At 38.7% G+C, this 12,529-nt stretch overlaps 1 protein-coding gene across 2 annotated transcripts in view; it reads left to right on the plus strand.

Annotated features, from left to right (window-relative positions):
- The window catches only part of LOC125893578 (cytochrome P450 4B1-like), a 55,630-nt gene that overhangs the window by 33,520 nt on the left and 9,581 nt on the right, over positions 1 to 12,529 (plus strand). The window contains exons 1-3 of one of the 2 annotated variants that reach the window (XM_049584329.1): positions 10,131 to 10,501; positions 12,177 to 12,321; positions 12,483 to 12,527. The exons of the other annotated variant lie outside the window; for it this stretch is intronic. Of the exons in view, the coding sequence (XP_049440286.1) occupies positions 10,310 to 10,501; positions 12,177 to 12,321; positions 12,483 to 12,527 (382 nt within the window). The 5' untranslated portion in view covers positions 10,131 to 10,309. Of the gene's footprint in view, positions 1 to 10,130; positions 10,502 to 12,176; positions 12,322 to 12,482; positions 12,528 to 12,529 lie in introns of those variants that run through there. 2 annotated transcript variants of the gene reach the window in all.

Below are 12,529 nucleotides of genomic sequence, written 5' to 3' on the forward strand. Positions count from 1 at the left end.
CAGACTTGCTGTGTCATTAACTGCCACAATCGTTCTCACGATCACTACAGGAAGAAGATCGATGGGCTGAAATAGAACTAGGGACAAATCTAACACAGCTGTGCAGTCAGGACTTTTAATCCCGTTTAAAAAAAAAAAAAAAAGAAAACAAAAGTACACATCTTGATGTCACTAAAAACATTGTTTCTCAGTTGTCTCCACAGGAGTAAACTTGTCCTAAATTGTGGTTAAGAAGTGAAAGTAAAAAATAAAGATACACACCATGTTGTGCCCACCCATGTATGACGATGGGGAGTTAGAGATTTATGGTGTGAAAATGCCCCTAATTCTGGAATAACCAAGAAGCCCATACATATTTACCACATAAATGAAGAGTGGAATTTAGGCTTCAAAATATTTTTTGTTTGAAATAAACTGGTCCAGCAGACACCAAGATATGTTAGTCAGAACCTGAGTAAGCAAACAGGCAACACCACACGGAGGTGGGACACACTGAGGCTTGTAAAGTTTACATACCTCTGAAATGACGACGGTCTTCTCTTTAAGGCGTAAATTTTGGAGGTCCTGCACCCACCCAAAGTTTGCTTGCCCACGAGCCCTTAAAGATTTGCCCAGTCCATTTAAATCTCTTGCTTCACGTCTCTCTCCCGGCGCAACGCAATGTAAACAAAACAATTTGCCCGTAAAAATGACGCTGGTTACACACAATGCATTGCGAAGTCACATGCCCTTTTGAGCCCTATATTTCGAGAGGGACCCAACTGCAGTCAAGATGGCCGACTAGGGCGCCGCCATATATCTAGTCTATACCGGAAAGTTGGAAAGTCCCAAGCGGAAGTTTCTTCTTCGTGTAATTTTTTGCTTATTCCGTGGCCATACTGATTAGCGGGTTGTGTTCAGAGAACGAGAGAACGGTAAGAAAAATAATCTTTTAATTATCACCCAACGAGTGTGGTATGGTTTCTAAGATGTAATTCGTGCTATTTACAAATGCGATGCATCGAAGAATTAGAGTGTCATGTCTCGTAAAGGCTGTTTCTCCACTTGACTCGATGGTCTGGGCTAACGTTAGCTTAGCCAAAGAAAGTACGCAAAGTCGTATGGCAATTTTTTCAGCGTTTTTGGTGTGTGTATTACCCTATACACACACGCGCATATTTATTTCTTACATATATATGTATGTGTGTGTATAAATAGATACAAACAGTCAGTGTGGGTCAAAATGCTGTAACAGGCTGTTTTTTTATGGTGGAGGGTCTCTAACATCAATTTAAAAAAGTTAAAAAAAGTCAAATATTTCGCTGCAGGTGGTGGTGGCACACCGGTCAGCAGGCTGGTGCACTGGCAGTATACTATATGTGAACAAAACAAGAAATAATTAAATGCCAAAACTAGAAAACAAAATAAACCCTCTTTACCCCAACAGAAACACACCCAAATTAATACCAGTGCCACAGCAAACCTTAAAGGATAACACCACAAATCGACAGGTGAACTCCCACTGCACCAGCTGCTCCTGTGACCAAAGGCCAACACCAGCTGCAGCACTACAACAAAAAAAACAGAGTTATAAGTTGTACTCCAACTACTAAAAACAAAATCCAAATATAATAGTAGGTCAGAACGGCAATCAGCACTTTCCCTGTAAATTTAACAGAGCACGTGTTAAATCTCAGGCTACAGACATGCAAACAATGGTTGATAATAAGGAGGCATTCTCATACCTTGCCCCTGGCACTACTGTAGGACTGTTAGGACCCTTTACAAAAAAAAGAATAAATTATTGGCAGACCCACATATTTACACAGTTTCTATATTTACATACTATATACAAATAAAATACCTCAGGGTGCAATATATATATATATATATATATATATATATATATATATATATATATATATATATATATATATATAATAGTTCGTGTGATCCTGGTCACATTATTATTACCATCAAGGAACATATCTGTTGCCCGGACATAGAACTGTTGGCTGTTGGACTCAGGCCGTGTTATTTGCCAAAGGAGTTTTCACATGCTATTATTATTATCCCTCCTCATCCTCATCCATCCTTCAATCATGTCACCATGGCAACAACACTTTGGGTTTTTTTTTACACTAGTATGTGTGCCATTGCTGTATATATTGTTGCATATATTCTATTGTATTGTACATATTGTTGTACATTTTATATTTCTATATGTTATACTACAGTCTTTGTTGAATAGGAGCAACTGTAACACTAACAATTTCCCCCCGGGGATCAGTAAAGTATTTTTGATTCTGATTCTGATTCTGATATATTCTTTTCTTCCAGATGCACCCTTCTATAATTGAAAAAGGCGACAGGCTGAAGTGCACAACCGTGTCGCCATCTGTGTTTGCGTGTCCTCTCTGCCCCAAATTCACTACCAAAAGCGAAAGTGTCATCCAGAGGCACTTGGCGAATCATGCAGTGCATTTCAAGGGTATGTTCATCAAAACATCAAAAAAAAAAAAAAAAATCTGTGCACACCTGAGTGTGTGACAGGTGCGTCAGAGGAAAATTCAACTCGAAGAACAATTAGGGAGACTCCCGCACACTGTCTCGCTTTGTCTTGATTTATTGAATAAACGACCTTCATCAGGTATACTTGCAGCCTGCAAACATTTCTACACATGTGCACGACTTAATGTAGCACTGTTATGTCTGTTGTATAACTCTACTTCCCTACCTCGTGCAATACTGTATGTTTACACTGTGTGTTGTATCTCTATGCAATATTTATTCCACTGTGTATCGCACTGTAAAATCTCGCTGCTAATATTCTGTGTAATCCGTAAATGTAAACATAGTTTACATTGCTTACATGGCTTAGTATGTACATTGCTTAGTATTTTTATTCTTAATGTTACACACCATGTGTATATTGTACAACTCTGTACACAATTATCCTGCACATATATCCATATCTCTCCCATATATATGTACAAGTGAAAGGTGTATATACTGTAAGTAGTCTTGTGTGTATAGCCCTGCCCATTTAGTACTTTTTATATTTGTTATATTTGTATATCTTTGATTCTAATATGTATATACAAATGTTCTGATTTTTAGCTTAATTTTATAAGTATCCTACTGTCACTTTCTCCTTCCTATCTGTACAGCTTGAGCTGCTGTGACATGATTGAACTCAGTAAAGACGTTGTTTACAAAAAAGAGAACTCCAAGTGAAGTTATTATTGCCAGTATGATAGTGTAATATTGTGTTTTATTGGATTCCAGAAATAAAATAGAATTAACAGAAGACTGACAATAGGAAAATATAATTATTGCATTCATTTAATAGCTAAACTGGATAATGAACACATCTCTAGACCCAGGAAATACCTGTTCTGTTGCAGTAACAAATGTCTGGCGCCATTGTGTTGCCCATGATGTCCCCACTCATCCCTGAAGATCCCTGGTGGATGAAAATACAACCAGCAGGATTGAAGTCATTTCTCTAAGCTGCTCTTCTGTGCCTTTGAACAAACGGGGTGTGGGGAGCTGTGTCTGCACAGTGTTTGAATGATATTTGTAGCAGAGGCAGATTAATACACCATGAATCTACAACAATTTTCCTTCCTCCCCAGCAGACTGCAGCATAAAACAACACACTTGCCACCACAGACTGATAAAACATCTGCAGCATCTTACTACAGATGTCAAGAGATCTGAGCTTCCTTAAGAAAAAGAGGTGGCTCTGCCTTTTGTAGAGAGCGTCTATGTGTAGGGACCAGTCCAAATTATTATCCAGGTGTACACCTAGATACTTATGACTTGGCACCACCTTGATGTCCATCCCACAGGTATTCACTGGCTGAAGAGGGGGCTTGGACCCGCAGAAATCTATAATCATTTCCTTGGTCTTTGAGGTGTTCAGTAGGAGACAGTTCTTGTGACTCCAGTCACTGAAGGCTTTTATCAGTTCTCTGTATTCAGATTCCTGCCCATTCCTGATACATGCCACAATGGCAGTGTCGTCCGAGTATTTCTGGATGTGGCAGGACTCAGAGTTGTATTTGAAGTCTGCTGTGTACAGTGTGAACAGGAATGGAGCCAGGACAGTCTCCTGTTGAGCCCCATGCTGCTCATTAATGTTCCAGAAGCACAGTTCCCCAACCTGACATACTGTGCGCTTCCTCTCAGGTAATCTGTGATCCAGGAGATAAAGGAAGGATCATATGATTAATGCATAATGTCTGGGCAGTACAACCCTTACACTGTACCACCAATGATTTACAGTGCTTTCTTTTTTACTGTTAACATAAATTAATATTAACCATATGCTAATGTAAGTATGACATTTGTTGTGACCATGTGTGCATGTTGCAACTGCAGCCTAATCTGAAAGTGCTGTTTATTTGGTTGTGTAAATTCTCATTTTTTATTAAATCTCAGTTTATTTAATCTGAGAATTCACTTTATTTAACTTTAGTTATTCTTCAGTCCTATTGTGAATGTGTGTGTGTGTGTGTGTGTGTGTGTGTGTGTGTGTGTGTGTGTGTGTGTATGTGTGTGGCCACCACCACACAAACATACACAAACAAACAACATATTTACATTCGTATTCATAACGTTGATATTAAAGTTAAATCCATGAAACGTTAGCATTATAACTTAGTGATATTATTGTAGGCTTTTAACTAACTTCTGAGTTTTACAGTAGCCTATAAAGTCGTGGCGAGACAATTAACTAGTCACTTATACCGTTACGATAAACATGTAACTGCACAAAATGCATAAAATTATGTTATGTGTAAACGTACGTGTTTTTTAAGCTTTTATTTTTGTTTTAGCTCGGTCATATTTCCGGGATCGAGCGGCGATTAACCAACTTCCGGTTGTGACTTCCGGCATGGATTGGATGTATGGCGGCGCCCTAGTCGGCCATCTTGACTGCAGCAAGGTACTCTTGTATATTTCCAATAAAACCCTTGCAGTGTAAAATCACAAGCAGATAATTGTAGTACAGTATTTCATTTAGTGGCTGAGTATGTTTTTGATTAAATTAGTTGCTGAAAAAGAAGTTGTATATGTATTTTAGAGTCATTTTCTCACACTGTAACAGTTTTTAATGAGATATTTTATATGTGAAAAAGGAATAGGAGGACAACTGCACAAAATCAGGACCAATCAGAACTTGATCTCATCTGTGACATGAACTCACCCTCCACTCTGGATGGTAGCAAGTGTTTACACTGCAGGAGAAACATGTTTTTATTTTTGTTTCTATTTCCTCAAAACCAAGAAAAAACTGCATTCAAAAGGAAAAACATTGACACCTGGTGGGCAAAGTATAAAAGTGCGTGTGGGGGTGGAAACTTAAAAAGTAACTAAACCCCCAAACCACTTTTTTTTCCAGTTGAAAAGCAATGTATATGGGTATTTAGTAGTGCTGTTGACTGATTCAGGTCTAAATCTTCACATTTGAGTGTAAAGTATTTGTATTCTACATATTGTGTTAAAATATGCACAGTGGCCGCCCTCTACAGGTTGATACCTGGCTATTGTAATTGAATTTTGCTATGTGCTGTTCTGGTGCCAAGTGAGGTATATATGGAGGCAGCTCTTGTCTGCAGAGGAAAATATGGCACATTAATTGCCTTCTGGACACCTATTTCTGCACCTCTGGTCCTAAACATACAGAGTAACACCATTTTACATCAGAAATTTGATGTTAAAAACTGCAGCGCTATGTTAATCATGACACAAGGTGGCTCGCTGTTTCAAATAAAAAACATCTACAAAACTTATATTAGTGGTCAAAACAAAATTTAATTAATTGGAGGGAGTGGCTGCTGAGGCTCATGGGTACTGTAGTACTTTAAAAAGAAAATTTATTTCTATTTCATTTACATTGTATAAAAACAGCAGCAGAGCACAGGAGGAATTCAATCTTCTTTACTGTAAGAAACAGAAATTCATTTTTTTGAATGGTTTTTATTTCTTTTATTGTACAGAATGATAAGTCTGATGCAAATAAAAACAAAAACAAGACGTCGCACATATTTAAAAACAAATATTGACACGGCAGGGGCCTGTATCACGAAGCAGGATTAATGTCTTAGCGAGGTAACTTCAGGGTTAACCCTGGGTTTTCGGTCTCACGAAGCCGGTTCAGTTCTTATCGGGGTAGATCACCATGGTAACTTACTCTGAGCAGCTATCCTGCTCCGGAGCAGGGTAAGTTCAGGTTTGAATCTGATCCTATAAAAAGCACCACCCACTGGCCAATCAGCTGTTCAGAAAAAAATGACTCCGCTGACAGAAATGCAGCCCAGTCATGACGGGAAGTTTAATTCATTTGATTGATTTTGATTTGAAAGTTTATTTTGAACATTAAAAAAGAAAAGAAAGCAACAACAACAGACAATGAAAAGATTGTTCAAAAAGGAGTGGAAAGAAGTCAAAATTTCATCCCACGCCTTCATAAGAAAGAAACTGATCATTTGCGGACACTTAATAGCACCATTAATTAGTGCCAACATTTTGTTTTGTTGGAGGAATTGATCCCTGTTAAAGATAATGGGCCTAATTGACAGCTTTGCTGCTGGAAATGTGGAAAGCAGCCTATCATGTCTACACTTCATGGTGTTTGAGGGATTTTCCTTTTTGTTTTTTAAAGAGGGAGACTAGGTATATTTTTGCGCATGCAGCTGTTAATTTCTAACACAGCTCAATATCAGGATGATTTTATTCAGACTATCAATTTGGTGTTGATATGATTTAATTGTGGCGTCAGCTTTAAGCTTTATTGTAGCATATATAACGTTATGACAAAGAAGACCAGTTTATCAGACGCAATGATGTTAGACGATAATTGTAATACACGCAATTCATCTGCGCAGCATTGATTTCATGGGATTAAAGGGTGTGACCAGTGTCAGATGTACAGGTACAGGTACTGCAGCTACTTGAAGCAGTGATGAGTAATTTAACCTACACATCTTTTTTTTTGCTCCCTTGTTTTGTCTTGATTTTTCCCTCTCTCCTCCTCTCTTTCTTCTTTCCTGACCCGTTTTTTTTTCTTGTCTATCATGTGATTTCATTGACGTTGTGACAGGGGAATTTCTTTGATAAGCTTTTAGTGGCTTCTAACCTCTCCGGCACTTTTCTTTTTTTAATCTTGTAAATGTTATACTGTCTGTTTTTAATATTATGTGCAAATAAACTAATCTAAACTAAAACTAAACATTATTCATCCCGTTATGCGTTGCCACACGTTTCCTCCTCCTGCAGCTGCCACTGTGTTGGCCTTTTCTGTAATGTTGCTTTTCTCCTCCTCATATTTTAGTAGAATTAATCTCTGATCCTCACGAGAAATACTTTTTTCCCCTCACATACAGCGCTCTGTGACGCTCAGTGACACTGCGCCTCTCTCATGATTGTGATTGGTCCGCTGCGTGCGTGTTCACGGCTCTTGACAAAGCAACCCTGGGTTGAGTTACAGAGTTGATATCCAGCGTCGTGATACCGATTATCCTGATTGCCATTGTTTGGGTTAGTCAACCCAGGATAGGTCTGGGTAACCCAGGAAAGGTTGATCTCGCTTCGTGATACATGCCCCAGGTCAGTACAACCACACTGAGCTGATGAATCATCAATGTATGACCAGTAAGTCATAACAACTTATGTCTTAAATTTACTCCAACTTCACATACTGAGTTATTGAATTTCATCTTAACTGTATGAGTTGTCATTATTTCAACTGAGTAAATGTAAATTCCATTGTGCCAAAATAATGTGTGAGTTGTAATTATGGGTACATGTTTTTTAGGGCTGTCAATCAATTAAAATATTTAATCACAATTAATTGCATGACTGTCCGTAGTTAATTTGTGATTAATCACATATTAATCACATATTTTTTATCCGTTCTAAATGCACCTTAAAGGGATATTTTTCAAGTTTTTAATGTTCTTATCAACATGGGAATGGACAAATATGCTTGCTTTATGCAAATGTATGTTTATTATTATTGAAACAATCCAAACAATGACAAATACCGTCCAGAATATTCTCTAGAATAACCTCAAAGGTACTGCATGCTCAAAAAATATGCTGAAAGCATACCATGGAAAACTCAAGTCTGACAAACAACAACAGATGGACATACTGACCTGAATCTAACATTACTTTGTAATACTAACAGTGTGGTGTCCAACTTGTCACTTGTAAATAAATATCCCATTTTTTCTTTAAGCATGCATCACATTAACACGTACATTGGTCAGTTAAATTTTCCATCATTTAAAGATCATTTCTGGGATCATTCACACTTAAAGCAAATAATCTCATACAATGTAATTGTGTCTATAATGTTACATGGGAAAATAAATGCTCACAAAAACATCCCCTTCTACAGAGTGGGATCAAGACAGGGTGATACAAAGAAGGAATTACAGAAAATAAAGTGTGCATGTAACAGTGGGGAGTGTGAAACAGAGCTAGGACTCTGGTATATAGTGCAGTTAGGCTATAGGTTGTACTTCCATTTCTTTGGATAAAACAGTCTATACTTCTCTTTGCTCTTCTATTGCAATCAGCAGAGGCTGAGCAGCCCAGCCTCCTTCCTCCTCATTTATTTCCTGACAAAATGAACATAGAAACACCACAAATGAAAAGAACTACAACATACAGTAAATGGGTTGTTCCCATTACTTCTGTGTCTTTACACTTAGCCAGTTGCCCAAACAGACAAGCCTGTTTACATTTTTGGACGACAGGGCAGCTCGCTTCTTCTGAACAACATGCCCAAACAGTGAAAATAACCCCTCACATGGTACGGATGTGGCAAGTGTTGCCAGGTACTTGTGTGCAAGGCAGGCCATCTGGCTGTGTGCCCCATCATGTTTGGACCACACCGGCTGGGGACAGTCCTCCATGCCAATAATGGGCTCTGCCCTGTATTTCTCAATACAGTCCTCCTCTTTATCAGACAAAGACACTGGGGCAAGCATGAGAGCTGGTCTTTTCATTGGTGGCTCAGGCGTCTCTGGATGTTCCGGCTGTGCAGACCTCTCCCTCTCTCTGAGCAAGGCACTGACCGAATGCCACACCTCATGTCTGTCAGGTTTGCTCTTAGGTTCAAGGACACTTGATGTCCTTGAACCATCAAGAGGGTCCCAGAGGGTCCCTTTTTGAAAATCCACAACTGTCCGTACCCGTAAAGCTCAGTAGCCTACCATAACCAAACCATTACTCATCATTATGTCTACGTCAAAGCTGTACCTGCCCACACCGTTAATTAAAGTCCCTCCATGAAAACTAAAAAGGATCTTCCTTGGGTGTCTTGAACTCGATTTAGGCTCATCGCCGGAGTCCTCCAAAGTGGTCAAAGGTTCATTTTGTGTCATTTACTTCTAAAATAAAAGGAATTACAGCTTGATAATAGCAATGTAAATGTCACAATATAACACATTTACTGGGCATCTATTCATTTGTTTTATTCTGTAAAATACAAAATATATTTTGGTTCTCTTACACTGCCGGCCCACGTGTTCATTTTTACCTGTTCCCGCACAGCTTTTGTGGGTTACCCATCAGGTACCCGTGGATACCTGACCCCATGCAGGACTCTGGAATGGAGATGTTCAGTGCACATTATGTCCTGGAACTTGTAGGAAGGAAAAAACAAGATAGAAGTCATTTCAGTCCTGGACCCAACCGCACACAAAATAGTTACAGTCCACTGGCGCTTTGGATGGTCAGTTAGTACAAATGACAGTTGAACAAAAAACCTCCAAAAGGCTCCAACACCTCAAACACAGCAGAGAGGTCACCTTGAGTGGCTGGGGGCCTGGCTCTGTGACCCTCAGTGGCTCCTTCCTAGCGTTTCAGTTGCCTCATAGCGCCACCTGCTGGAGGTAGAATTAAGATTGTGCCAAAAGTCACGTGATTTTTTTTGTCTTAGTACAATATATTTGTTTGTACATACTGTGTTTGTTTCTGAAACATAATGTATCAGAAAAATGTGTATTTGTTTGATAGGTGTGTTTTGTATTTGCAAAACAATATGCATTAGTTCGTTAATTATGTTTTGTATTTGTCACCCACACTGTGTTTGTTAGTGAATCACAGGGCATTTGTAAAGCGTAATCTGTTAAGTTTTGCCAGGATATTAGCTCCATAGAAACTGACTGTGTTTTTGTCACCGCCCCCTGATACTGCAACCTTATCTCATTAACCTTGCAGAGGAGGCGCAGTTCATCTCCAACAAGCCTGAAGTCCCCTTCAGTTGCGTTCAGAGTTTTTCCTCCAGCGACGCACAGACTCACCCGAGATGGAGTCAGCTGAAGCTTTCGTGAAATCTCAGTTTGGTTGGCCTCAAACGCATCACTTGTTTGCGCTAATCTGTCTCGTTGCTGTCGTCTATAAAGTAACCATCCTGTACCTCCAAAGAAGACATGCGCTTCTAGGCACTGAAGATTTTCCAGGACCACCGGCACACTGGCTTTTTGGACATGGTAGAGCTGTAAGTCAGTCACGAGCACTCAGTAACGTGCAACTTTGTGTAACTGTTATATAACAGCATCTTTCAAAACAGAATTACAAAGCTAAATAGTTATAGAAGATATTTCAGCACACTTTATGTTAGATCTCTTTCACTGTTTTTTCTCAGAGTATACAGGACTCATCAATGGACAGGCAGGTTTAAATAAGCAATCCCATTCCCATTCTAGTATGCAAATGTTTTGCTATATTCACTGTGTTTCACCCCATTTTTGTATCTTATAAGAAGTTTTGTTTCCATTTGTATGCCTCATAATACCCCATTCAGTAGGGGAGAGCGGGGTCGGTTGGGACATTTTTGTACTGACACAAAATAGCTTTCATTTCTCATAGATGACTTGAACAGTGATAACAAGTGGATCCCTGAACATATAGAGATGTTTGCTCAAAATTTATCAAGTTTTTCAGAGCTCAACCCAAACATGAAAGGTGTGATTTTGTTAAATGTACCATGAGTGCATTTTCCTAAAATTCTGCCCCTCCAGGACGGTTAGGACACTTTGTTCTGGGCTGGAGAAAAAATGTTCCTTGGTCATATATTTCTTTGAGAAGAAGAAAACATTTGTAAAATAATTATATTTTCACAGGCCTAAATTATTGATATATGGAATTCCAAGTCCTCTGAGTCTTCATTTCAGTGGTACCTATCAGCTCAATGTGGACTTTGAAATGTACATCAAATGGAGTTCATGCTTTGTTTTTTACATGGCCTATTGATTCAGTTTAACAATCTAAGTCTCTTAACAGATTTAGACTGAATCAGTGACTTGACAGTGGGTCTTGTTCAATAACGAAAATCCTCTGAGTTAAAAATGTAGTCACATGCTGTAGATTTCAAAACTGTAAATAGTCAGACGGTCTCCACTTTGATGCTGAAAGTGAAGAGAGTGTTGCTGAGTATGAGCATGGTGAGTGACTTGCTAAAAGACACTTAATTGTCCTCCTGCCCCAACTGAACGAGAATGGGATTGGTTATTTTTACCTGCCATAGTTGAATCATGTAACTGCTAATGAAAATTTGATGGACTGAAAACTCACAATCAAGTGAAACACAGCAGACAATAGTGTGCAAATCTTTTCTATCCAGCAGTTTGGGTATCACTGATGGTTCTCACACCTAAACACTGTTAACGCCGGGTGGAGCGGTGGTCATAAAGCATATCTAAGTTCTGTGAAAGGAAACATTAATAAGTAGGCTACAGTTTTGAAGATGATGGAGGCATTATGTTTTCAAATAAAAATGATAATAATAATAATAATAATAATAATAATAATAATGACTTCATTTAGGAAAGGTTCATAGTGTACCACATAAAAACACAATAATCTATGTTATGCATGTTCACATAAAAACAAAATGTAATAAGCTGCACCCACAGTGGCCCACAAAAAAAAAAGAAATCAAATCTCCGGTGACTGGTTTTAGAGCATAAAACTTGTCACCTGTTTCATGAAGTCAAAATGACCCCAGATGCTGTGCTCACTTGCTGCGGCAGAAATCCGATCAAACGGTAAAACCCGGCAGTGCTGATCAAATATAAACCAAAATTCTATTAGTAAGTTAGTAGACATATGTTCACTTGGTAACAAATTGTCCTCCCAGGTTACAGGACTGTAACCTGTAATTGCTCTTTCAGTTTAAACAAGATGGAAAAGCTCTGGACAGGATTGTGGAATGGGGAAGGCAGTACTCTTACGCTTTCCCAGTGTGGTTTGGTCCCTTTGTTTGTTTCCTCAACATTCAACATCCAGATTATGTGAAGACTGTATATGCAACATCAGGTGTGTGAGCATTTTTTAAAATCTTTACTGAAATGATTCACCATTATGTTGTCAATTGTAGTCAAATCAGTGCTTTTTATAATCTCCTGCAGGAATATTGGCTCCATTTTTACGACGACAAGTCAGTGTAACAGATTTTTTATTTATTTGTTTCCTAACAGAGCCAAAAGGTGATTTGGGGTATAGGTTTATTCAGTCTTGGATTGGT

The sequence above is a fragment of the Epinephelus fuscoguttatus genome, linkage group LG8 (assembly GCF_011397635.1).
Source record: "Epinephelus fuscoguttatus linkage group LG8, E.fuscoguttatus.final_Chr_v1".
Classification (NCBI taxonomy): Eukaryota; Metazoa; Chordata; class Actinopteri; order Perciformes; family Serranidae; genus Epinephelus; species Epinephelus fuscoguttatus.